The sequence below is a fragment of the Polyergus mexicanus genome, unplaced genomic scaffold (assembly GCF_030449975.1).
Source record: "Polyergus mexicanus isolate NDT 795.1 unplaced genomic scaffold, iyPolMexi1.0 SCAF_27, whole genome shotgun sequence".
Classification (NCBI taxonomy): domain Eukaryota; kingdom Metazoa; phylum Arthropoda; class Insecta; order Hymenoptera; family Formicidae; genus Polyergus; species Polyergus mexicanus.
In genome coordinates, this window is record NW_027223347.1 from 4,259,335 (window position 1) to 4,285,729 (window position 26,395).

General features: G+C 34.3%; 1 protein-coding gene across 1 annotated transcript; it reads left to right on the forward strand.

Annotated features, from left to right (window-relative positions):
* The first annotated feature begins 4,070 nt into the window (after positions 1-4,070).
* Positions 4,071-6,767, forward strand: LOC138943580 (uncharacterized). The gene is made up of 6 exons (XM_070314537.1): positions 4,071-4,152; positions 4,248-4,535; positions 4,654-4,704; positions 4,785-5,008; positions 5,094-5,256; positions 5,337-6,767. Exons 1-6 carry the CDS (start codon positions 4,071-4,073, stop codon positions 5,468-5,470), a joined length of 942 nt encoding a protein of 313 aa, XP_070170638.1. The 3' UTR covers positions 5,471-6,767.
* Positions 6,768-26,395: the final 19,628 nt, after the last annotated feature.

Sequence of the window (26,395 nt, forward strand, 5' to 3'; positions counted from 1 at the left end):
CCCTAGGGGGTAAGTCTGTGATTGGCTTATTGTTAGTCGTATTAAGTATACGTGCAAGCATAGACATAGTCGCTGCTACTTGCGAGCGAGAGAGAACGCAAGGAGCACGGAACAGAGTATGTCCTTTTCTACGTGTATCTTTACCCCCACTCCTTAAATAAAGGCAAACGCTCGGTCTAGATATACTATGTCTATGCGTGCAAGGCTGCGTTCGGAAACATCACTCGTGTGCACACGAGTGTCGTTCTATCTTTGTTATGTACCAAAAGTTAAACAAAGATAGAACGTCGCTCGTGTGCACACGGGTAATGTTTCCGAACGCAGCTCTAGTGCGCAATCATCGTACAAAGCATCCCAAGCTTCTGCGCGCTAGGCTTTACTTTTCAATATGGCCAAATCTACGAAAACAGTAGTTGTGCGTGTGAAAAAATTGTGTTGAAAGTGTGAACAGTATCGAGATATTGGTAAGTATGAAATAAATATTAACTTAATAATTAATGCCAACAAATGATAATTGTTGTCTTGTGGTAAAAAAGCTATGCTAAAGATTGAATTCCTCTTGTGCAGTGAACAAAAGATACATCGCGTACCACGTGAAAACTGAAAACCACGTGCGCCTAACAAAGGACAAAGGACCTCGTGCCGGCGAAAGATACACCTAGTTTTGCCTCATTATTTTTATATTTTGGCATTTTTATAGTAAGTACGATTTATTTTATGCAACATTATTTTTCCCATGTTTTTTTTACAATATTTGTTGCACGGTCATATAATGAGAAAAACAAGAAATCTCTTATTTGCACTACTTTTTGAATCAGAAGCTTGAATATTTCGAGTGTAAAGTTACATCATTTCTTAATTATAGATTTTTTATTTTTTATTGCATTGCGGCATACTAAATTCCGGTTTATAATTTTTTTATAATGATCGTAATGGTAATTCCAATGATAAATGATATCAATTATGAAATATAGCTTTTATATTGTTGAACAAGATATCTGCATTAGAAAAAACTGTAGATATATTTTTTCGAATACTTCATATATTTTGAAAGTTTATTATTGACTGTTTTCATAATAATTTTTTGCAAATGAAATAGAATCTTATAATTAATAAATATTTTCTATGCATGAGTCTTAATTTTTCAATTTGGTATTTGATCGTGAATTAATTTGATGTAAACTGATTTTTATTCAAGTATAAAATATTTAAACATGATAGCATTAATTATTACAAGTCATTACATAATGAAGTTATAGGTCTTAAAAAATTGTAAATATTATGCGTGCAATATGCTTATATAATTACTTTAATTTATAATTTATAGTTTATAATAACATGCAACGTAACAAAAAAAATTATTCGTGTTTAATTAATTACAACACTAAAATACATTACAAAAATATTTCCGTTAAAAGACATTAAAAAATTATGTAGGTTGTTTCACCATAATTGTGAGAAATCAAATTTTTCATATATAAATGAAATACTATTTAAGAAACATAGATTGCATTTTTTCTGAAATTTTCTATTAGCGTCCTTAAAATATTACATAAATTATATTTTAATTATTGAATTAGTTTGTTTCGATAAAAAACTGCAAATGTCTTAAAACATTTTTTATTTGTCAAAATATTTTTAATTCTCCATATAAGCTTCCTATATATTGTTTCAGTGAAAAAGGAAAATATAATATAAACAATAATATCAGGCAAACCCAAACCTATATTCGTATACATAATCGCAATTCATCTATTTCCTATTGCTTTATAAAATTATATTATGTCCAAATCAAAATTAAGACTAGACATTAATTCTTTAACGCCAAGGCAGCGGCGACGTATTTTCTTAAAAAAATTTCGTAATATCTGCCAAATGACTATTAATTCAAATTTGGAAATTCAAAATAATATCGTAAGTTTATCGAATGGGCCAGGTAACATCGAACAATTACCTCAGCAGCAAAATGTACTAAAAGAAATTGATATCGATTATTCCAATGTAATGAACACTCATAAGTGTACAGAAAATAATCATGATTTAGTTTCTGAACATTCGGAAATTAATATTGATAAAAATAGTCTTCAGTTAAGTATTTCAAGTGATAAATTTTCTAAAACAGAATTTTGTAAAACAGAACTTATTAACGACATCCGATTATGGGCTATTGAAAATCGTGTCAGTCATTCTGCTATTAGTAGTTTACTGAAAATTCTAGTAAAATACGGCCATAATGTTCCGATTGATGCTCGAACTCTATTTCAAACGCCCAAACAAGTAGACATTATTGAAATGACACCAGGAAAATATTATCATGCAGGTTTAGATGATAGTTTGAAAAAATCTATTCGTAAGCATTATTGTCGAAATAATTTACCATCTCAGATAAATATTAATGTGAATATAGATGGTCTTCCTTTAACAAAATCTTCTGGGAGTCAATTTTGGCCTATTTTAGGTAGTATAGTTGCAGATATTTACACCGAACCGTTTATAATTGGTGTTTATCATGGTTTTGAAAAGCCAAAATGTTGCAATACTTTTTTGAAATATTTTAAGGATGATTGTTTAGAAATTTTCCGAACTGGCATTGTAGAATACGGCAAAAAAATAACTGTGAAATTGAACGTATTTATCTGCGATGCTCCTGCAAAATCGTTTATCAAGGGAACTAAAGGACATAATGCGTATTTTGGATGCGGTAATTGTATTCAAGAGGGAGATTACATAGAAAATCGAGTAACGTACCCAGAAATTAATGCAATGTTAAGATCAGATGAATCTTTTAAATTAAGAAAACAAGAAGAACACCATAAAATCACTTCAAATCTTGAAGATTTAAACATTGGAATGGTTACTCAATTTCCTTTAGACTACATGCATCTCGTACTATTAGGAGTAATGAAAAAATTGTTGCAGTTTTGGATTAAAGGTAAACATAATGTTCGTATGGTTGCAACTCAGATAACTCTTGCTTCAACTTCTTTATTATCTATGTCATTATTCCTACCTAAGGAATTTGCTAGAAAGCCAAGGAAATTAGATGAGGTTGATCGCTTTAAAGCCACCGAATTAAGACAATTATTATTATATACTGGGCCAATAATCTTTTTTAAAAAATTATCACGTGATAAATATGTTCATTTTTTGAGTCTGAGCATAGCAATTCGAATTTTATGTAGCAAAGAATATTGCGTACAACTGCTTGATTATGCACACAGTTTATTATTGTATTTTGTTGAAAATTATTGCACATTATATGGTCGTCAATATTTATCATATAACGTTCATAATTTAATTCATTTGTGTTATTATGTAAAATTATGGGGAGTGTTAAATAAATTTAGTGCGTTTAAGTTCGAAAATTACATGCAAAAAATTAAATCAAGAATTAGATCTTCGAGTCGGCCATTAGAACAATTAGTCAATCGTTGTAAAGAAGAAGATAATTTTAATATAACAAATGTAGAAAAGAATTATCCAATACCAAAAGTACGTATTATAAATGGCAAAAAGATAATAAAATCAGTTCAATGTAAAGGTTTCTATCTAAGTACAAGAACTGCTGATAATTGTTGTCTTTTGTTAGATGGTACAACGATTTCACTTACGACAATTTATTTTAAAAATAAACAGATTTACATTATTGGCAAAAAGTATTTAAATATTAAATCATTTTTTCGCATTCCATGCAACTCTTTAAATATCGGAATTAAAAAAATTAACGAGTCACAGTATGAGTTAATTACTATTCCATTGTCTGATATTAAATTAAAATGTGTAAAACTGCCTTTATGTGACGAAGAAGCTGTGATCTTGCCTTTACTGCACCAACAAGATATATGTTTATGGCGAGTACTCATATTGATAGAATATATAATTGAAAACAATATTAAATTAATTAACAAGTTTTACTTTTTTACAGATTATTAATAATGGTAAAAAATTTCGCTGTCGTAACTTTTCCAAGCGATGGGAATAATGAAGAAGAGATCGTATCAGAAGTTCCATCTTTATGGCTTTCTTCCAATTTAACAGAATGCTGATGGCCATCGGTAAAAAATATAAACATGTTTATTGTGAAACAGACTCCACCTGTTACTAATAATCCTAAATGGACACTTTATCCTATCAAATTTCATGGATATTATGGTAATTTATATTTTACTTCAGAATTTATGTAATTATTTTTTTAATATTTTAAAAAAATAATGTAATTTGTAAATTACGGTTTTGTCCTAATCAAGATTCATTAGATGAGGCTAGACAAAGAGCAACGAATTATTCTTCAAGCGATGAAAATAATACAAATCAAATAAAGAAGTCATGCACAAAACGGTCACTAAATACAGTTTATGATAATGAATCTGAATCTGATTCTGATGACTCACGTTCAATTATACCAAATCCACCATCAATCCACAATGTCTCACAATCAGCCAAAAATATTCAATCAATCTCAAATATTTTGGATTCAACAATTATTAATAATATTGATATGGAAATTCTTGATGGAACTATAGTACCTCACAAAAGTAATTTTTATTTTAATTCTTTTATTCCATTTTTATTATCTCTATAATAAAACGGTTTTTTTTTAAATTATAGTTATTGTTTATTATGAGTAATCTAATACTTTTTTAATATTTCTAGATATGCAGGATGTATATACGTTAGTGTCAGAAATGTCAGATAAAATGGAAGGTTTTGTATTTACTTTTTATCTTATAATTTTATTAATATCTCTTTATGGCATTGTTTACTCAATATTATTAATTTTTTAGATAATTTTGAAAAAATATGTACAGCTATAACTACAATTTCATTAGACATACAAACTATAGATATTCGTTTAAAAAACATAGAAACACAACATAACCAACATAAGTCTAAAGACTCTGCCAGGGATACATCAAATATACAAAAATCTTTTCCGTTTAAGAGTATAAATGAAATAATAGCTTTTGAAAAGAATTTATCAGAAAATGCAGATGAGTACAACAAATTTGTAAGTTTAATTAAGTTATTTAAATGCAAATTTTATTTAAATAGAATAATGTAAATTATATTATTGGTATGTTTTATTTCTAAAGATGCTGTATATATCTCGCATAGGCGGAGGGTCCGCTAAAGAAAATTTAATTCGTATATATCGAACTTTATTTTCTAATGAAGTTGCCAAGGTATCATCCTGGAAAGGACTACGTAATCATTTTAAAATAAGTAGTTTAAAGTTTATATTGACGGGAATACAAGGTAAAATATATTTTTATATTTATAAATAAATTTATAAAATATGCAATTTAATTTAATGTAAAATTTTTTTAATAATTCAGCAACAATTTTGGCTCAACATCAATTCACAAACAAAGAGTTTGAAGACATCACGAAAGAATGGTTTCGCCAAGGTGGTCAAAGGCTTAGCAGACAACAAAAAGACTCTGAAGAAGCAAATCCGCAAGTTATTTAAATGTCTCAAAAGCTTATTATTTTTTCATTATAATCTTTTTTCTTATTAGTCTATGAGCTTTCGGCTTATGATCTTTTTTTTATTGGCCTAGAGTCTTAATTAACATAAGAAATATTTTTTTTAACTAATGTTTTTTTTATATTGAATGATTTTAACACTAAACCTACCACGACTGGTTAAACAATCGGTCAAAACGTTATCAAAGTTTAAAAATTTCTGCATTTGGTATAAATAAGTTGTCGGTAGATTTAGTGTTAAATACTTAAGTTTTTAAATTTTTATGTTCTAAAATCTAAAATCATAGTCTGCACTCTTTTCATTTTGAGTTCTCAACGTCATTATTTGAGTTAAATACTTCTTTTAGGAGAATTAGTAGAATTAAAGTATGCATTATGTTGATACATTTAATAGTTTATCTAACAATCTTTTTAATTACAAAAAGTATAATTGCTTTATTGTTTTTCTTTCAAATGAAAATCGAATTGCGTTTCCATTTTTGTTTAAATTAGATTTATTCTAACGGTACACACTTATATTATTAACAAATGTGTTATAATTAACGAATCATACATGAATCTCAAAGATTTTGACAAGTGTGTTTATGAAAAGTTTATGGATGTAAAAATTATAGTTTTCATGTGGGGAGAAGCCTAAAAAACTCATTTCTTATTGATGTATAGCGTTAAAACAAAAAATAATATCGCGAATACTCGAGTGTACCGTGAAGTTTAAATTTATCATATTAATTACTATTATAATAAATTTATAATTTATAATATTTCTAAATTTAATTAATTTATAATATTATTAATTGTTATTAGTGTACTATATTTTGCAACAAAATTAGGAAATTATTGTACTTCGGCGTAAAAAGGCGTAGAAAGGATGAAATTCAAATTGATATACTTTTCGAAAAAATTATCACAGAATGATATTTAAAACAGATTTTAAAGCTAGAAAACATAACTTTCCAATGCTCTAACGGAGATTTTTCTAACGATTTTTCTTATACAGATTTTATTACAAGTGGTGCTACTTTAAAATGAGCTTTGTAATTGTAGAAAAAAACTTCAACTTTAATAGGCGAGTACGTAGAGAACAATTTTTTCATCAATTCTATTAATTGTAATAAAACTTAACATTTTCTCTTTAAAATGCTTTTTTTAAACAGTTCTACGACCATATGACATTTTTTTTGCAAAAATACGTGAATTTGATTCTTTTTAATTTTGTGATTCTAATTGTTTGCAAAGTATATTAATTAATACAATATAAGTGCAATTTGTTATTTAAGTTTGAAATTATTATTAGCTATTAGTATATTTAAAGTTTTCTCTTAAAAAAAATATCTAAAATTATGTAATATAATTTAAATTATCATTATAATTGTAATTTGAAACAAAAATTAATTTTATAAATATTAATAATATTTGTTAAAAGATTTATTCATAAATTTGTTACAAGATTCATTTATTTAACAATTTAGCATATGTGGAAATAAAGAGTTGTTCAAGAAATCAAGTTTTTATTGTTATATATATCCATATCTTTATATATACACGATTTTCTAAACATAAATAATATAAGTTAATTCTCTTAATTTTAATAAAAAAACAACCATTAGTAATTTTATCCAATCAATAATTTTGCGCTGTATATTCAACTATAGCAGAATAGTTTCTTCATTTTAATCATTGATAAATATATATGTATTATTAATATATATATTTATCAATGATTAGACTGAAAAAAGACTATTCTATTATAGTTACTTAATTTCATGTCTAAATTTTAGATATTTGTTATTTGTTATTATCATTTTGTTACATATTATATACAGCATAGTGTTGCTGTATATAATACGTGACATTTTGATCTAAATGTTACCTGTAAATTACATAATGGTTACTAGAACAGATAATATGTGTTCTGTAAATAATATATAAATATTACAGAACAGTGTGTACTAAATTCTATTATAATGACGTAATTTTATATCTAAATTTTATGTATCTATTACGTATTATATACAGGCATAATGTTGCTGATATTTTCATCTAAACATCATTTAAAAGTTGACATAATCGTTACCATATCTGTTCTCTCAATGTTACAGAACAGTGTTTACTATGTTCTGTTACAGTTACGTAATTTATATATATAAATTTTATGTATCTATTACGTTTTAAAAGTTGACATAATGGTTACCATATCTGTTCTGTCAATGTTATGTAAATGTTACAGAACAGTGTTTACTATGTTCTGTTATAGTTATGTAATTTCATATATAAATTTTATGTATCTATTACATTTTAATTTCATGTATCTATTATGTTTGATATACAAGAATAATGTTGCTGACATTTCCATCTAAACGTTACTTAATCGTGGACATAACGGTTACCACAACAGCGAACAGCTGTTTTGTAAATGTTCTGTAAAAGTTACAAAACAGTGTTTATTGGGAAACTTGCGTACATAGCGATCTCAGCTTTGTACGCAGAAAAACGTATATCCTCAATTTCCATAATGTCGTGCAAGAATTTTCGACTAAACTCACTTACTGACACGTAACTAAGACGTTTCGAACGAACAAAACTTGCGTACATAGCGATTTTAACAATGTATGCCGTGAAACGGTTCTTCTCAATTACCTTGATGTTGCACAAGAATTTTAGACAAATCTCACTTACTGACACGTAACTAATACATTTCGAACGAACAAAACTTGCGTACATAGCGATCTCAGCTTTGTGCGCAGAAAAACGTATATCCTCAATTTCCTTAATGTCATGCAAGAATTTTCGACTAAACTCACTTACTGTCACGTAACCAAGACGTTCCGAACGAACAAAACTTGCGTACATAGCGATTTTGACAATGTATGCCGTGAAACGGTTCTTCTCAATTTCCTTGTTGTTGCACAAGAATTTTAGACAAATCTCACTTACTGACACGTAACTAAGACGTTCCGAACGAACAAAACTTGCGTACATAGCGATCTCAGCTTTGTGCGCAGAAAAACGTATATCCTCAATTTCCTTAATGTCATGCAAGAATTTTCGACTAAACTCACATACTGTCACGTAACCAAGACGTTCCGAACGAACAAAACTTGCGTACATAGCGATTTTAACAATGTATGCCGTGAAACGGTTCTTCTCAATTTCCTTGATGTTGCACAAGAATTTTAGACAAATCTCACTTACTGACACGTAACTAAGACGATCCGAACGAACAAAACTTGCGTACATAGCGATTTTAACAATGCATGCCGTGAAACGGTTCTTCTCAATTTCCTTGATGTTGCACAAGGATTTTAGACAAATCTCACTTACTGACACGTAACTAAGACGTTTCGAACGAACAAAACTTGCGTACATAGCGATCTCAGCTTTGTGCGCAGAAAGACGTATATCCTCAATTTCCTTAATGTCGTGCAAGAATTTTCGACTAAACTCACTTACTGACACGTAACTAAGACGTTCCGAACGAACAAAACTTGCGTACATAACGGTTTTAACAATGTGTGCCGTGAAGCGGTTCTTCTCAATTTCCTTGATGTTGCACAAGAATTTTAGACAAATCTCACTTACTGACACGTAACTAAGTCGTTCAGAACGACCAAAACTTGCGTACATAGCGATTTTAACAATGTATGCCGTGAAGCGGTTCTTCTCAATTTCCTTGATGTTGCACAAGAATTTTAGACAAATCTCACTTACTGACACGTAACTAAGACGTTTCGAACGAACAAAACTTGCGTACATAGCGATCTTAGCTTTGTGCGCAGAAAAACTTATATCCTCAATTTCCTTAATGTCGTGCAAGAATTTTCGACTAAACTCACTTACTGACACGTAACTAAGACGTTCCGAACGAACAAAACTTGCGCACATAGCGATCCCAGCTTTGTGCGCAGAAAAACGTATATCCTAAATTTCCTTAATGTCGTGCAAGAATTTTCGACTAAACTCACTTACTGACACGTAACTAAGACGTTCCGAACGAACAAAACTTGCGTACATAACGATTTTAACAATGTATGCCGTGAAGCGGTTCTTCTCAATTTCCTTGATGTTGCACAAGAATTTTAGACAAATCTCACATACTGACACGTAACTAATACGTTTCGAACGAACAAAACTTGCGTACATAGCGATCTCAGCTTTGTACGCAGAAAAACGTATATCCTCAATTTCCATAATGTCGTGCAAGAATTTTCGACTAAACTCACTTACTGACACGTAACTAAGACGTTTCGAACGAACAAAACTTGCGTACATAGCGATTTTAACAATGTATGCCGTAAAACGGTTCTTCTCAATTACCTTGATGTTGCACAAGAATTTTAGACAAATCTCACTTACTGACACGTAACTAAGACGTTCCGAACGAACAAAGCTTGCGTACATAGCGGTTTTAACAATGTATGCCGAGAAGCGGTTCTTCTCAATTTCCTTGATGTTGTACAAGAATTTTCGACTAAACTCACTTACTGACAGGTAACTAAGACGTTCCGAATCAACAAAACTTGCGTACATAGCGATCTCAGCTTTGTGAGCAAAAAAACTTATATCCTCAATTTCCTTAATGTCGTGCAAGAATTTTCGACTAAACTCACTTACTGACACGTAACTAAGACGTTCCGAACGAACAAAACTTGCGCACATAGCGATCTCAGCTTTGTGCGCAGAAAAACGTATATCCTAAATTTCCTTAATGTCGTGCAAGAATTTTCGACTAAACTCACTTACTGACACGTAACTAAGACGTTCCGAACGAACAAAACTTGCGTACATAACGGTTTTAACAATGTATGCCGTGAAGCGGTTCTTCTCAATTTCCTTGATGTTGCACAAGAATTTTAGACAAATCTCACATACTGACACGTAACTAATACGTTTCGAACGAACAAAACTTGCGTACATAGCGATCTCAGCTTTGTACGCAGAAAAACGTATATCCTCAATTTCCATAATGTCGTGCAAGAATTTTCGACTAAACTCACTTACTGACACGTAACTAAGACGTTTCGAACGAACAAAACTTGCGTACATAGCGATTTTAACAATGTATGCCGTAAAACGGTTCTTCTCAATTACCTTGATGTTGCACAAGAATTTTAGACAAATCTCACTTACTGACACGTAACTAAGACGTTCCGAACGAACAAAACTTGCGTACATAACGATTTTAACAATGTGTGCCGTGAAGCGGTTCTTCTCAATTTCCTTGATGTTGCACAAGAATTTTAGACAAATCTCACTTACTGACACGTAACTAAGACGTTCAGAACGACCAAAACTTGCGTACATAGCGATTTTAACAATGTATGCCGTGAAGCGGTTCTTCTCAATTTCCTTGATGTTGCACAAGAATTTTAGACAAATCTCACTTACTGACACGTAACTAAGACGTTCCGAACGTACAAAACTAGCGTACACAGCGATTTTAACAATATAAGCCGTGAAGCGGTTCTTCTCAATTTCCTTGATGTTGCACAAGAATTTTAGACAAATCTCACTTACTGAAACGTAACTAAGACGTTTCGAACGAACAAAACTGGCGTACATAGCGATCTCAGCTTTGTGCGCTGAAAAACTTATATCCTAAATTTCCTTAATGTCATGCAAGAATTTTCGACTAAACTCACTTACTGTCACGTAACCAAGACGTTCCGAACGAAAAAAACTTGCGTACATAGCGATTTTGACAATGTATGCCGTGAAACGGTTCTTCTCAATTTCCTTGATGTTGCACAAGAATTTTAGACAAATCTCACTTACTGACACGTAACTAAGACGTTCCGAACGAACAAAACTTGCGTACATAGCGATCTCAGCTTTGTGCGCAGAAAAACGTATATCCTCAATTTCCTTAATGTCATGCAAGAATTTTCGACTAAACTCACTTACTGTCACGTAACCAAGACGTTCCGAACGAACAAAACTTGCGTACATAGCGATTTTAACAATGTATGCCGTGAAACGGTTCTTCTCAATTTCCTTGATGTTGCACAAGAATTTTAGACAAATCTCACTTACTGACACGTAACTAAGACGATCCGAACGAACAAAACTTGCGTACATAGCGATCTCAGCTTTGTGATCAGAAAAACGTATATCCTCAATTTCCTTAATGTCGTGCAAGAATTTTCGACTAAACTCACTTACTGACACGTAACTAAGACGTTCCGAACGAACAAAACTTGCGTACATAGCGATCTCAGTTTTGTGCGCAGAAAAACGTATATCCTCAATTTCCTTAATGTCGTGCAAGAATTTTCGACTAAACTCACATACTGTCACGTAACCAAGACGTTCCGAACGAACAAAATTGCGTACATAGCGATTTTAACAATGTATGCCGTGAAACGGTTCTTCTCAATTTCCTTGATGTTGCACAAGAATTTTAGACAAATCTCACTTACTGACACGTAACTAAGACGTTCCGAACGAACAAAACTTGCGTACATAACGATTTTAACAATGTATGCCGTGAAGCGGTTCTTCTCAATTTCCTTGATGTTGCACAAGAATTTTAGACAAATCTCACTTACTGACACATAACTAAGACGTTCCGAACGAACAAAACTTGCGTACATAGCGATCTCAGCTTTGTGCGCAGAAAAACGTATATCCTCAATTTCCTTAATGTCGTGGAAGAATTTTCGACTAAACTCACTTACTGACACGTAACTAAGACGTTCCGAACGAACAAAACTTTCGTACATAGCGATTTTAACAATGTATGCCGTGAAACGGTTCTTCTCAATTTCCTTGATGTTTCGCAAGAATTTTAGACAAATCTCACTTACTGACACGTAACTAAGACGTTCCGAACGACCAAAACTTGCGTACATAGCGATCTCAGCTTTGTACGCAGAAAAACGTATATCCTCAATTTCCATAATGTCGTGCAAGAATTTTCGACTAAACTCACTTACAGACACGTAACTTAGACGTTCCGAACGAACAAAACTTGCGTACATAGCGATCTCAGCTTTGTGCGCAGAAGAACGTATATCCTCAATTTCCTTAATGTCCTGCAAGAATTTTCGACTAAACTCACTTACTGTCATGTAACCAAGACGTTCCGAACGAACAAAACTTGCGTACATAGCGATTTTAACAATGTATGCCGTGAAACGGTTCTTCTCAATTTCCTTGATGTTGCACAAGAATTTTAGACAAATCTCACTTACTGACACGTAACTAAGACGTTCCGAACGAACAAAACTTGCGTACATAGCGATCTCAGCTTTGTGCGCAGAAAAACGTATATCCTCAATTTGCTTAATGTCGTGCAAGAATTTTCGACTAAACTCACTTACTGACACGTAACTAAGACGTTCCGAACGAACAAAACTTGCGTACATAGTGATTTTAACAATGTATGCCGTGAAGAGGTTCTTCTCAATTTTCTTGATGTTGCACAAGAATTTTCGACTAATCTCACTTACTGACACGTAACTAAGACGTTCCGAACGAACAAAGCTTGCGTACATAGCGGTTTTAACAATGTATGCCGAGAAGCGGTTCTTCTCAATTTCCTTGATGTTGTACAAGAATTTTCGACTAAACTCAATTACTGACAGGTAACTAAGACGTTCCGAACCAACAAAACTTGCGTACATAGCGATCTCAGCTTTGTGAGCAAAAAAACGTATATTCTCAATTTCCTTAATGTTGTACAAGAATTTTCGACTAAACTCACTTATTGACACATAACTAAGACGTTCCGAACGAACAAAACTTGCGTACATAGCGATTTTAACAATGTATGCCGTGAAGAGGTTCTTCTCAATTTTCTTGATGTTGCACAAGAATTTTCGAATAAACTCACTTACTGACACGTAACTAAGACGTTCCGAACGAACAAAACTTGCGTACATAGCGATTTTAACAATGTATGCCGTGAAGAGGTTCTTCTCAATTTTCTTGATGTTGCACAAGAATTTTCGACTAAACTCACTTACTGACAGGTAACTAAGACGTTCCGAACCAACAAAACTTGCGTACATAGCGATCTCAGCTTTGTGAGCAAAAAAACGTATATTCTCAATTTCATTAATGTTGTACAAGAATTTTCGACTAAACTCACTTATTGACACGTAACTAAGACGTTCCGAACGAACAAAACATGCGTACATATCGATTTTAACAATGTATGCCGTGAAGCGGTTCTTCTCAATTTCCTTGATGTTGTACAAGAATTTTCGACTAAACTCACTTACTGACAGGTAACTAAGACGTTCCGAACCAACAAAACTTGCGTACATAGCGATCTCAGCTTTGTGAGCAAAAAAACGTATATTCTCAATTTCCTTAATGTTGTACAAGAATTTTCGATTAAACTCACTTATTGACACATAACTAAGACATTCCGAACGAACAAAACTTGCGTACATAGCGATTTTAACAATGTATGCCGTGAAGAGGTTCTTCTCAATTTTCTTGATGTTGCACATGAATTTTCGAATAAACTCACTTACTGACACGTAACTAAGACGTTCCGAACGAACAAAACTTGCGTACATAGCGATTTTAACAATGTATGCCGTGAAACGGTTCTTCTCAATTTCCTTGATGTTTCGCAAGAATTTTAGACAAATCTCACTTACTGACACGTAACTAAGACGTTCCGAACGACCAAAACTTGCGTACATAGCGATCTCAGCTTTGTACGCAGAAAAACGTATATCCTCAATTTCCATAATGTCGTGCAAGAATTTTCGACTAAACTCACTTACAGACACGTAACTTAGACGTTCCGAACGAACAAAACTTGCGTACATAGCGATCTCAGCTTTGTGCGCAGAAAAACGTATATCCTCAATTTCCTTAATGTCCTGCAAGAATTTTCGACTAAACTCACTTACTGTCATGTAACCAAGACGTTCCGAACGAACAAAACTTGCGTACATAGCGATTTTAACAATGTATGCCGTGAAACGGTTCTTCTCAATTTCCTTGATGTTGCACAAGAATTTTAGACAAATCTCACTTACTGACACGTAACTAAGACGTTCCGAACGAACAAAACTTGCGTACATAGCGATCTCAGCTTTGTGCGCAGAAAAACGTATATCCTCAATTTGCTTAATGTCGTGCAAGAATTTTCGACTAAACTCACTTACTGACACGTAACTAAGACGTTCCGAACGAACAAAACTTGCGTACATAGTGATTTTAACAATGTATGCCGTGAAGAGGTTCTTCTCAATTTTCTTGATGTTGCACAAGAATTTTCGACTAATCTCACTTACTGACACGTAACTAAGACGTTCCGAACGAACAAAGCTTGCGTACATAGCGGTTTTAACAATGTATGCCGAGAAGCGGTTCTTCTCAATTTCCTTGATGTTGTACAAGAATTTTCGACTAAACTCAATTACTGACAGGTAACTAAGACGTTCCGAACCAACAAAACTTGCGTACATAGCGATCTCAGCTTTGTGAGCAAAAAAACGTATATTCTCAATTTCCTTAATGTTGTACAAGAATTTTCGACTAAACTCACTTATTGACACATAACTAAGACGTTCCGAACGAACAAAACTTGCGTACATAGCGATTTTAACAATGTATGCCGTGAAGAGGTTCTTCTCAATTTTCTTGATGTTGCACAAGAATTTTCGAATAAACTCACTTACTGACACGTAACTAAGACGTTCCGAACGAACAAAACTTGCGTACATAGCGATTTTAACAATGTATGCCGTGAAGAGGTTCTTCTCAATTTTCTTGATGTTGCACAAGAATTTTCGACTAAACTCACTTACTGACAGGTAACTAAGACGTTCCGAACCAACAAAACTTGCGTACATAGCGATCTCAGCTTTGTGAGCAAAAAAACGTATATTCTCAATTTCATTAATGTTGTACAAGAATTTTCGACTAAACTCACTTATTGACACGTAACTAAGACGTTCCGAACGAACAAAACATGCGTACATATCGATTTTAACAATGTATGCCGTGAAGCGGTTCTTCTCAATTTCCTTGATGTTGTACAAGAATTTTCGACTAAACTCACTTACTGACAGGTAACTAAGACGTTCCGAACCAACAAAACTTGCGTACATAGCGATCTCAGCTTTGTGAGCAAAAAAACGTATATTCTCAATTTCCTTAATGTTGTACAAGAATTTTCGATTAAACTCACTTATTGACACATAACTAAGACATTCCGAACGAACAAAACTTGCGTACATAGCGATTTTAACAATGTATGCCGTGAAGAGGTTCTTCTCAATTTTCTTGATGTTGCACATGAATTTTCGAATAAACTCACTTACTGACACGTAACTAAGACGTTCCGAACGAACAAAACTTGCGTACATAGCGATTTTAACAATGTATGCCGTGAAGAGGTTCTTCTCAATTTTCTTGATGTTGCACAAGAATTTTCGAATAAACTCACTTACTGACACGTAACTGAGACGTTCCGAACGAACAAAACTTACGTACATAGCGATTTTAACAATGTATGCCGAGAAGCGGTTATTCTCAATTTCCTTGATCTTGCACAAGAATTTTCGACAAAACTCACTTACTGACACGTAACTAAGACGTTCCGAACGAACAAAACTTACGTACATAGCGATTTTAACAATGTATGCCGAGAAGCGGTTATTCTCAATTTCCTTGATCTTGCACAAGAATTTTCGACTAAACTCACTTACTGACACGTAACTAAGACGTTCCGAACGAACAAAACTTGCGTACATAGCGATTTTAACAATGTATGCCGTGAAGAGGTTCTTCTCAATTTTCTTGATGTTGCACAAGAATTTTCGAATAAACTCACTTACTGAAACGTAACTAAGACGTTCCGAACGAACAAAACTTACGTACATAGCGATTTTAACAATGTATGCCGAGAAGCGGTTATTCTCAATTTCCTTGATCTTGCACAAGAATTTTCGACTAAACTCACTTACTGACACGTAACTAAGACGTTCCGAACGAACAAAACTTGCGTACATAGCGATCTCGGCTTTGTGTGCAGAAAAACGTATATACTCAATTTCCTTGATGTTGTATAAGAATTTTCGACTAAACTCACTTATTGACACGTAACTAAGACGTTCCGAACGAACAAAACATGCGTACATATCGATTTTAACAATGTATGCCGTGAAGCGGTTCTTCTCAATTTCCTTGATGTTGTACAAGAATTTTCGACTAAACTCACTTACTGACAGGTAACTAAGACGTTCCGAACGAACAAAACTTGCGTACATAGCGATCTCAGCTTTGTGAGCAAAAAAAACGTATATTCTCAATTTCCTTAATGTTGTACAAGAATTTTCGACTAAACTCACTTAATGACACATAACTAAGACGCTCCGAACGAACAAAACTTGCGTACATAGCGATTTTAACAATGTATGCCGTGAAGAGGTTCTTCTCAATTTTCTTGATGTTGCACAAGAATTTTCGACTAATCTCACTTACTGACACGTAACTAAGACGTTCCGAACGAACAAAGCTTGCGTACACAGCGGTTTTAACAATGTATGCCGAGAAGCGGTTCTTCTCAATTTCCTTGATGTTGTACAAGAATTTTCGACTAAACTCACTTACTGACAGGTAACTAAGACGTTCCGAACCAACAAAACTTGCGTACATAGCGATCTCAGCTTTGTGAGCAAAAAAACGTATATTCTCAATTTCCTTAATGTTGTACAAGAATTTTCGACTAAACTCACTTATTGACACATAACTAAGACGTTCCGAACGAACAAAACTTGCGTACATAGCGATTTTAACAATGTATGCCGTGAAGAGGTTCTTCTCAATTTTCTTGATGTTGCACATGAATTTTCGAATAAACTCACTTACTGACACGTAACTAAGACGTTCCGAACGAACAAAACTTGCGTACATAGCGATTTTAACAATGTATGCCGTGAAGAGGTTCTTCTCAATTTTCTTGATGTTGCACAAGAATTTTCGAATAAACTCACTTACTGACACGTAACTGAGACGTTCCGAACGAACAAAACTTACGTACATAGCGATTTTAACAATGTATGCCGAGAAGCGGTTATTCTCAATTTCCTTGATCTTGCACAAGAATTTTCGACTAAACTCACTTACTGACACGTAACTAAGACGTTCCGAACGAACAAAACTTGCGTACATAGCGATCTCGGCTTTGTGTGCAGAAAAACGTATATACTCAATTTCCTTGATGTTGTATAAGAATTTTCGACTAAACTCACTTATTGACACGTAACTAAGACGTTCCGAACGAACAAAACATGCGTACATATCGATTTTAACAATGTATGCCGTGAAGCGGTTCTTCTCAATTTCCTTGATGTTGTACAAGAATTTTCGACTAAACTCACTTACTGACAGGTAACTAAGACGTTCCGAACGAACAAAACTTGCGTACATAGCGATCTCAGCTTTGTGAGCAAAAAAAACGTATATTCTCAATTTCCTTAATGTTGTACAAGAATTTTCGACTAAACTCACTTAATGACATATAACTAAGACGTTCCGAACGAACAAAACTTGCGTACATAGCGATTTTAACAATGTATGCCGTGAAGAGGTTCTTCTCAATTATCTTGATGTTGCACAAGAATTTTCGACTAATCTCACTTACTTACACGTAACTAAGACGTTCCGAACGAACAAAGCTTGCGTACATAGCGGTTTTAACAATGTATGCCGAGAAGCGGTTATACTCAATTTCCTTGATGTTGCACAAGAATTTTCGACTAAACTCCCTTACCGACAGGTAACTAAAACGTTCCGAACGAACAAAACTTGTGTACATAGCGATCTCAGCTTTGTGAGCAAAAAAACGTATATCCTCAATTTCCTTAATGTTGTACAAGAATTTTCGATTAAACTCACTTATTGACACATAACTAAGACGTTCCGAACGAAAAAAACTTGTGTACATAGCGATTTTAACAATATATGCCGAGAAGCGGTTCATCTCAATTTCCTTGATGTTGTACAAGAATATTCGACTAAACTCACTTACTGACAGGTAACTAAGACGTTCCGAACGAACAAAACTTGCGTACATAGCGATCTCAGCTTTGTGAGCAAAAAAACGTATATCCTCAATTTCCTTAATGTTGTACAAGAATTTTCGACTAAACTCACTTATTGAAAAGTAACTAAGACGTTCCGAACGAACAAAACTTGCGTACATATCGATTTTAACAATGTATGCCGTGAAGCGGTCCTTCTCAATTTCCTTGATGTTGCACATGAATTTTCGAATAAACTCACTTACTGACACGTAACTAAGACGTTCCGAACGAACAAAATTTGCGTACATAGCGATCTCGGCTTTGTGTGCAGAAAAACGTATATCCTCAATTTCCTTGATGTTGTGGAAGAATTTTCGACTAAACTCACTTATTGACACGTAACTAAGACGTTCCGAACGAACAAAACATGCGTACATATCGATTTTAACAATGTATCCCGTGAAGCGGTTCTTCTCAATTTCCTTGATGTTGTACAAGAATTTTCGACTAAACTCACTTACTGACAGGTAACTAAGACGTTCCGAACGAAAAAACTTGCGTACATAGCGATCTCAGCTTTCTGAGCAAAAAAACGTATATCCTCAATTTCCTTAATGTTGTACAAGAATTTTCGATTAAACTCACTTATTGACACATAACTAAGACGTTCCGAACGAACAAAACTTGTGTACATAGCGATTTTAGCAATGTATGCCGAGAAGCGGTTATACTCAATTTCCTTGATGTTGCACAAGAATTTTCGACTAAACTCCCTTACTGACAGGTAACTAAAACGTTCCGAACGAACAAAACTTGCGTACATAGCGATCTCAGCTTTCTGAGCAAAAAAACGTATATCCTCAATTTCCTTAATGTTGTACAAGAATTTTCGATTAAACTCACTTATTGACACATAACTAAGACGTTCCGAACGAACAAAACTTGTGTACATAGCGATTTTAACAATGTATGCCGAGAAGCGGTTTTTCTCAATTTCCTTGATGTTGTACAAGAATTTTCGACTAAACTCACTTACTGACAGGTAACTAAGACGTTCGGAACGAACAAAACTTGCGTACATAGCGATTTTAACAATGTATGCCGAGAAGCGGTTATACTCAATTTCCTTGATGTTGCACAAGTATTTTCGACTAAACTCCTTTACTGACAGGTAACTAAAACGTTCCGAACGAACAAAACTTGTGTACATAGCGATCTCAGCTTTGTGAGCAAAAAAACGTATATCCTCAATTTCCTTAATGTTGTACAAGAATTTTCGATTAAACTCACTTATTGACACATAACTAAGACGTTCCGAACGACCAAAACTTGCGCACATAGCGATTTTAACAATGTATGCCGAGAAGCGGTTATACTCAATTTCCTTGATGTTGCACAAGAATTTTCGACTAAACTCCCTTACTGACAGGTAACTAAAACGTTCCGAACGAACAAAACTTGCGTACATAGCGATCTCAGCTTTCTGAGCAAAAAAACGTATATCCTCAATTTCCTTAATGTTGTACAAGAATTTTCGATTAAACTCACTTATTGACACATAACTAAGACGTTCCGAACGAACAAAACTTGTGTACATAGCGATTTTAACAATGTATGCCGAGAAGCGGTTTTTCACTATTTCCTTGACGTTGTACAAGAATTTTCGACTAAACTCACTTACTGACAGGTAACTAAGACGTTCCGAACGAACAAAACTTGCGTACATAGCGATCTCAGCTTTGTGCGCAGAAAATTTCCTTGATGTTGCACAAGAATTTTAGACAAATCTCACTTACTGACACGTAACTAAGACGTTCCGAACGAACAAAACTTGCGTACATAGCGATTTTAACAATGTATGCCGTGAAGAGGTTCTTCTCAATTTTCTTGATGTTGCACAAGAATTTTCGAATAAACTCACTTACTGAAACGTAACTAAGACGTTCCGAACGAACAAAACTTCCGTACATAGCGATTTTAACAATGTATGCCGAGAAGCGGTTATTCTCAATTTCCTTGATCTTGCACAAGAATTTTCGACTAAACTCACTTACTGACACGTAACTAAGACGTTCCGAACGAACAAAACTTGCGTACATAGCGATCTCGGCTTTGTGTGCAGAAAAACGTATATACTCAATTTCCTTGATGTTGTATAAGAATTTTCGACTAAACTCACTTATTGACACGTAACTAAGACGTTCCGAACGAACAAAACATGCGTACATATCGATTTTAACAATGTATGCCGTGAAGCGGTTCTTCTCAATTTCCTTGATGTTGTACAAGAATTTTCGACTAAACTCACTTACTGACAGGTAACTAAGACGTTCCGAACGAACAAAACTTGCGTACATAGCGATCTCAGCTTTGTGAGCAAAAAAAACGTATATTCTCAATTTCCTTAATGTTGTACAAGAATTTTCGACTAAACTCACTTAATGACACATAACTAAGACGCTCCGAACGAACAAAACTTGCGTACATAGCGATTTTAACAATGTATGCCGTGAAGAGGTTCTTCTCAATTTTCTTGATGTTGCACAAGAATTTTCGACTAATCTCACTTACTGACACGTAACTAAGACGTTCCGAACGAACAAAGCTTGCGTACACAGCGGTTTTAACAATGTATGCCGAGAAGCGGTTCTTCTCAATTTCCTTGATGTTGTACAAGAATTTTCGACTAAACTCACTTACTGACAGGTAACTAAGACGTTCCGAACCAACAAAACTTGCGTACATAGCGATCTCAGCTTTGTGAGCAAAAAAACGTATATTCTCAATTTCCTTAATGTTGTACAAGAATTTTCGACTAAACTCACTTATTGACACATAACTAAGACGTTCCGAACGAACAAAACTTGCGTACATAGCGATTTTAACAATGTATGCCGTGAAGAGGTTCTTCTCAATTTTCTTGATGTTGCACATGAATTTTCGAATAAACTCACTTACTGACACGTAACTAAGACGTTCCGAACGAACAAAACTTGCGTACATAGCGATTTTAACAATGTATGCCGTGAAGAGGTTCTTCTCAATTTGCTTGATGTTGCACAAGAATTTTCGAATAAACTCACTTACTGACACGTAACTGAGACGTTCCGAACGAACAAAACTTACGTACATAGCGATTTTAACAATGTATGCCGAGAAGCGGTTCTTCTCAATTTCCTTGATGTTGTACAAGAATTTTCGACTAAACTCACTTACTGACAGGTAACTAAGACGTTCCGAACCAACAAAACTTGCGTACATAGCGATCTCAGCTTTGTGAGCAAAAAAACGTATATTCTCAATTTCCTTAATGTTGTACAAGAATTTTCGACTAAACTCACTTATTGACACATAACTAAGACGTTCCGAACGAACAAAACTTGCGTACATAGCGATTTTAACAATGTATGCCGTGAAGAGGTTCTTCTCAATTTTCTTGATGTTGCACATGAATTTTCGAATAAACTCACTTACTGACACGTAACTAAGACGTTCCGAACGAACAAAACTTGCGTACATAGCGATTTTAACAATGTATGCCGTGAAGAGGTTCTTCTCAATTTGCTTGATGTTGCACAAGAATTTTCGAATAAACTCACTTACTGACACGTAACTGAGACGTTCCGAACGAACAAAACTTGCGTACATAGCGATCTCGGCTTTGTGTGCAGAAAAACGTATATACTCAATTTCCTTGATGTTGTATAAGAATTTTCGACTAAACTCACTTATTGACACGTAACTAAGACGTTCCGAACGAACAAAACATGCGTACATATCGATTTTAACAATGTATGCCGTGAAGCGGTTCTTCTCAATTTCCTTGATGTTGTACAAGAATTTTCGACTAAACTCACTTACTGACAGGTAACTAAGACGTTCCGAACGAACAAAACTTGCGTACATAGCGATCTCAGCTTTGTGAGCAAAAAAAACGTATATTCTCAATTTCCTTAATGTTGTACAAGAATTTTCGACTAAACTCACTTAATGACACATAACTAAGACGCTCCGAACGAACAAAACTTGCGTACATAGCGATTTTAACAATGTATGCCGTGAAGAGGTTCTTCTCAATTTTCTTGATGTTGCACAAGAATTTTCGACTAAACTCACTTACTGACACGTAACTAAGACGTTCCGAACGAACAAAGCTTGCGTACACAGCGGTTTTAACAATGTATGCCGAGAAGCGGTTCTTCTCAATTTCCTTGATGTTGTACAAGAATTTTCGACTAAACTCACTTACTGACAGGTAACTAAGACGTTCCGAACCAACAAAACTTGCGTACATAGCGATCTCAGCTTTGTGAGCAAAAAAACGTATATTCTCAATTTCCTTAATGTTGTACAAGAATTTTCGACTAAACTCACTTATTGACACATAACTAAGACGTTCCGAACGAACAAAACTTGCGTACATAGCGATTTTAACAATGTATGCCGTGAAGAGGTTCTTCTCAATTTTCTTGATGTTGCACATGAATTTTCGAATAAACTCACTTACTGACACGTAACTAAGACGTTCCGAACGAACAAAACTTGCGTACATAGCGATTTTAACAATGTATGCCGTGAAGAGGTTCTTCTCAATTTGCTTGATGTTGCACAAGAATTTTCGAATAAACTCACTTACTGACACGTAACTGAGACGTTCCGAACGAACAAAACTTACGTACATAGCGATTTTAACAATGTATGCCGAGAAGCGGTTATTCTCAAATTCCTTGATCTTGCACAAGAATTTTCGACTAAACTCACTTACTGACACGTAACTAAGACGTTCCGAACGAACAAAACTTGCGTACATAGCGATCTCGGCTTTGTGTGCAGAAAAACGTATATACTCAATTTCCTTGATGTTGTATAAGAATTTTCGACTAAACTCACTTACTGACACGTAACTAAGACGTTCCGAACGACCAAAACTTGCGCACATAGCGATTTTAACAATGTATGCCGAGAAGCGGTTATACTCAATTTCCTTGATGTTGCACAAGAATTTTCGACTAAACTCACTTATTGACACATAACTAAGACGTTCCGAACGAACAAAACTTGCGTACATAGCGATCTCAGCTTTCTGAGCAAAAAAACGTATATCCTCAATTTCCTTAATGTTGTACAAGAATTTTCGACTAAACTCACTTACTGACACGTAACTAAGACGTTCCGAACGACCAAAACTTGCGCACATAGCGATTTTAACAATGTATGCCGAGAAGCGGTTATACTCAATTTCCTTGATGTTGCACAAGAATTTTCGACTAAACTCACTTATTGACACATAACTAAGACGTTCCGAACGAACAAAACTTGCGTACATAGCGATCTCAGCTTTCTGAGCAAAAAAACGTATATCCTCAATTTCCTTAATGTTGTACAAGAATTTTCAATTAAACTCACTTATTGACACATAACTAAGACGTTCCGAACGAAAAAAACTTGTGTACATAGCGATTTTAACAATGCATGCCGAGAAGCGGTTCATCTCAATTTCCTTGATGTTGTACAAGAATTTTCGACTAAACTCACTTACTGACAGGTAACTAAGACGTTCCGAACGAACAAAACTTGCGTACATAGCGATCTCAGCTTTGTGAGCAAAAAAAACGTATATTCTCAATTTCCTTAATGTTGTACAAGAATTTTCGACTAAACTCACTTATTGACACATAACTAAGACGTTCCGAACGACCAAAACTTGCGTACATAGCGATTTTAACAATGTATGCCGAGAAGCGGTTATTCTCAATTTCCTTGATCTTGCACAAGAATTTTCGACTAAACTCCCTTACTGACAGGTAACTAAGACGTTCCGAACGAACAAAACTTGCGTACATAGCGATCTCAGCTTTGTGAGCAAAAAAACGTATATCCTCAATTTCCTTAATGTTGTACAAGAATTTTCGACTAAACTCACTTACTGACACGTAACTAAGACGTTCCGAACGACCAAAACTTGCGCACATAGCGATTTTAACAATGTATGCCGAGAAGCGGTTATACTCAATTTCCTTGATGTTGCACAAGAATTTTCGACTAAACTCACTTATTGACACATAACTAAGACGTTCCGAACGAACAAAACTTGCGTACATAGCGATCTCAGCTTTCTGAGCAAAAAAACGTATATCCTCAATTTCCTAAATGTTGTACAAGAATTTTCAATTAAACTCACTTATTGACACATAACTAAGACGTTCCGAACGAAAAAAACTTGTGTACATAGCGATTTTAACAATGCATGCCGAGAAGCGGTTCATCTCAATTTCCTTGATGTTGTACAAGAATTTTCGACTAAACTCACTTACTGACAGGTAACTAAGACGTTCCGAACGAACAAAACTTGCGTACATAGCGATCTCAGCTTTGTGAGCAAAAAAAACGTATATTCTCAATTTCCTTAATGTTGTACAAGAATTTTCGACTAAACTCACTTATTGACACATAACTAAGACGTTCCGAACGACCAAAACTTGCGTACATAGCGATTTTAACAATGTATGCCGAGAAGCGGTTATTCTCAATTTCCTTGATCTTGCACAAGAATTTTCGACTAAACTCTCTTACTGACAGGTAACTAAGACGTTCCGAACGAACAAAACTTGCGTACATAGCGATCTCAGCTTTGTGAGCAAAAAAACGTATATCCTCAATTTCCTTAATGTTGTACAAGAATTTTCGACTAAACTCACTTACTGACACGTAACTAAGACGTTCCGAACGACCAAAACTTGCGCACATAGCGATTTTAACAATGTATGCCGAGAAGCGGTTATACTCAATTTCCTTGATGTTGCACAAGAATTTTCGACTAAACTCACTTATTGACACATAACTAAGACGTTCCGAACGAACAAAACTTGCGTACATAGCGATCTCAGCTTTCTGAGCAAAAAAACGTATATCCTCAATTTCCTTAATGTTGTACAAGAATTTTCAATTAAACTCACTTATTGACACATAACTAAGACGTTCCGAACGAAAAAAACTTGTGTACATAGCGATTTTAACAATGCATGCCGAGAAGCGGTTCATCTCAATTTCCTTGATGTTGTACAAGAATTTTCGACTAAACTCACTTACTGACAGGTAACTAAGACGTTCCGAACGAACAAAACTTGCGTACATAGCGATCTCAGCTTTGTGAGCAAAAAAAACGTATATTCTCAATTTCCTTAATGTTGTACAAGAATTTTCGACTAAACTCACTTATTGACACATAACTAAGACGTTCCGAACGACCAAAACTTGCGTACATAGCGATTTTAACAATGTATGCCGAGAAGCGGTTCTTCTCAATTTCTTTGATGTTGCACAAGAATTTTCGACTAATTTCACATACTGACACGTAACTAAGACGTTCCGAACGACCAAAACTTGCGCACATAGCGATTTTAACAATGTATGCCGAGAAGCGGTTATACTCAATTTCCTTGATGTTGCACAAGAATTTTCGACTAAACTCCCTTACTGACAGGTAACTAAAACGTTCCGAACGAACAAAACTTGTGTACATAGCGATCTCAGCTTTGTGAGCAAAAAAACGTATATCCTCAATTTCCTTAATGTTGTACAAGAATTTTCGATTAAACTCACTTATTGACACATAACTAAGACGTTCCGAACGAAAAAAACTTGTGTACATAGCGATTTTAACAATATATGCCGAGAAGCGGTTCATCTCAATTTCCTTGATGTTGTACAAGAATATTCGACTAAACTCACTTACTGACAGGTAACTAAGACGTTCCGAACGAACAAAACTTGCGTACATAGCGATCTCAGCTTTGTGAGCAAAAAAACGTATATCCTCAATTTCCTTAATGTTGTACAAGAATTTTCGACTAAACTCACTTATTGAAAAGTAACTAAGACGTTCCGAACGAACAAAACTTGCGTACATATCGATT

Excerpts from the sequence above, each read along its gene's own strand:
- LOC138943580 (XM_070314537.1), top strand. The coding sequence starts at position 4,071 with ATGTTTATTGTGAAACAGACTCCACCTGTTACTAATAATCCTAAATGG. Across the intron at positions 4,705-4,784 it reads AATGTCAGATAAAATGGAAG|ATAATTTTGAAAAAATATGT; the intron begins GTTTTGTATTTA and ends TTAATTTTTTAG. Across the intron at positions 5,009-5,093 it reads CAGATGAGTACAACAAATTT|ATGCTGTATATATCTCGCAT; the intron begins GTAAGTTTAATT and ends TTATTTCTAAAG.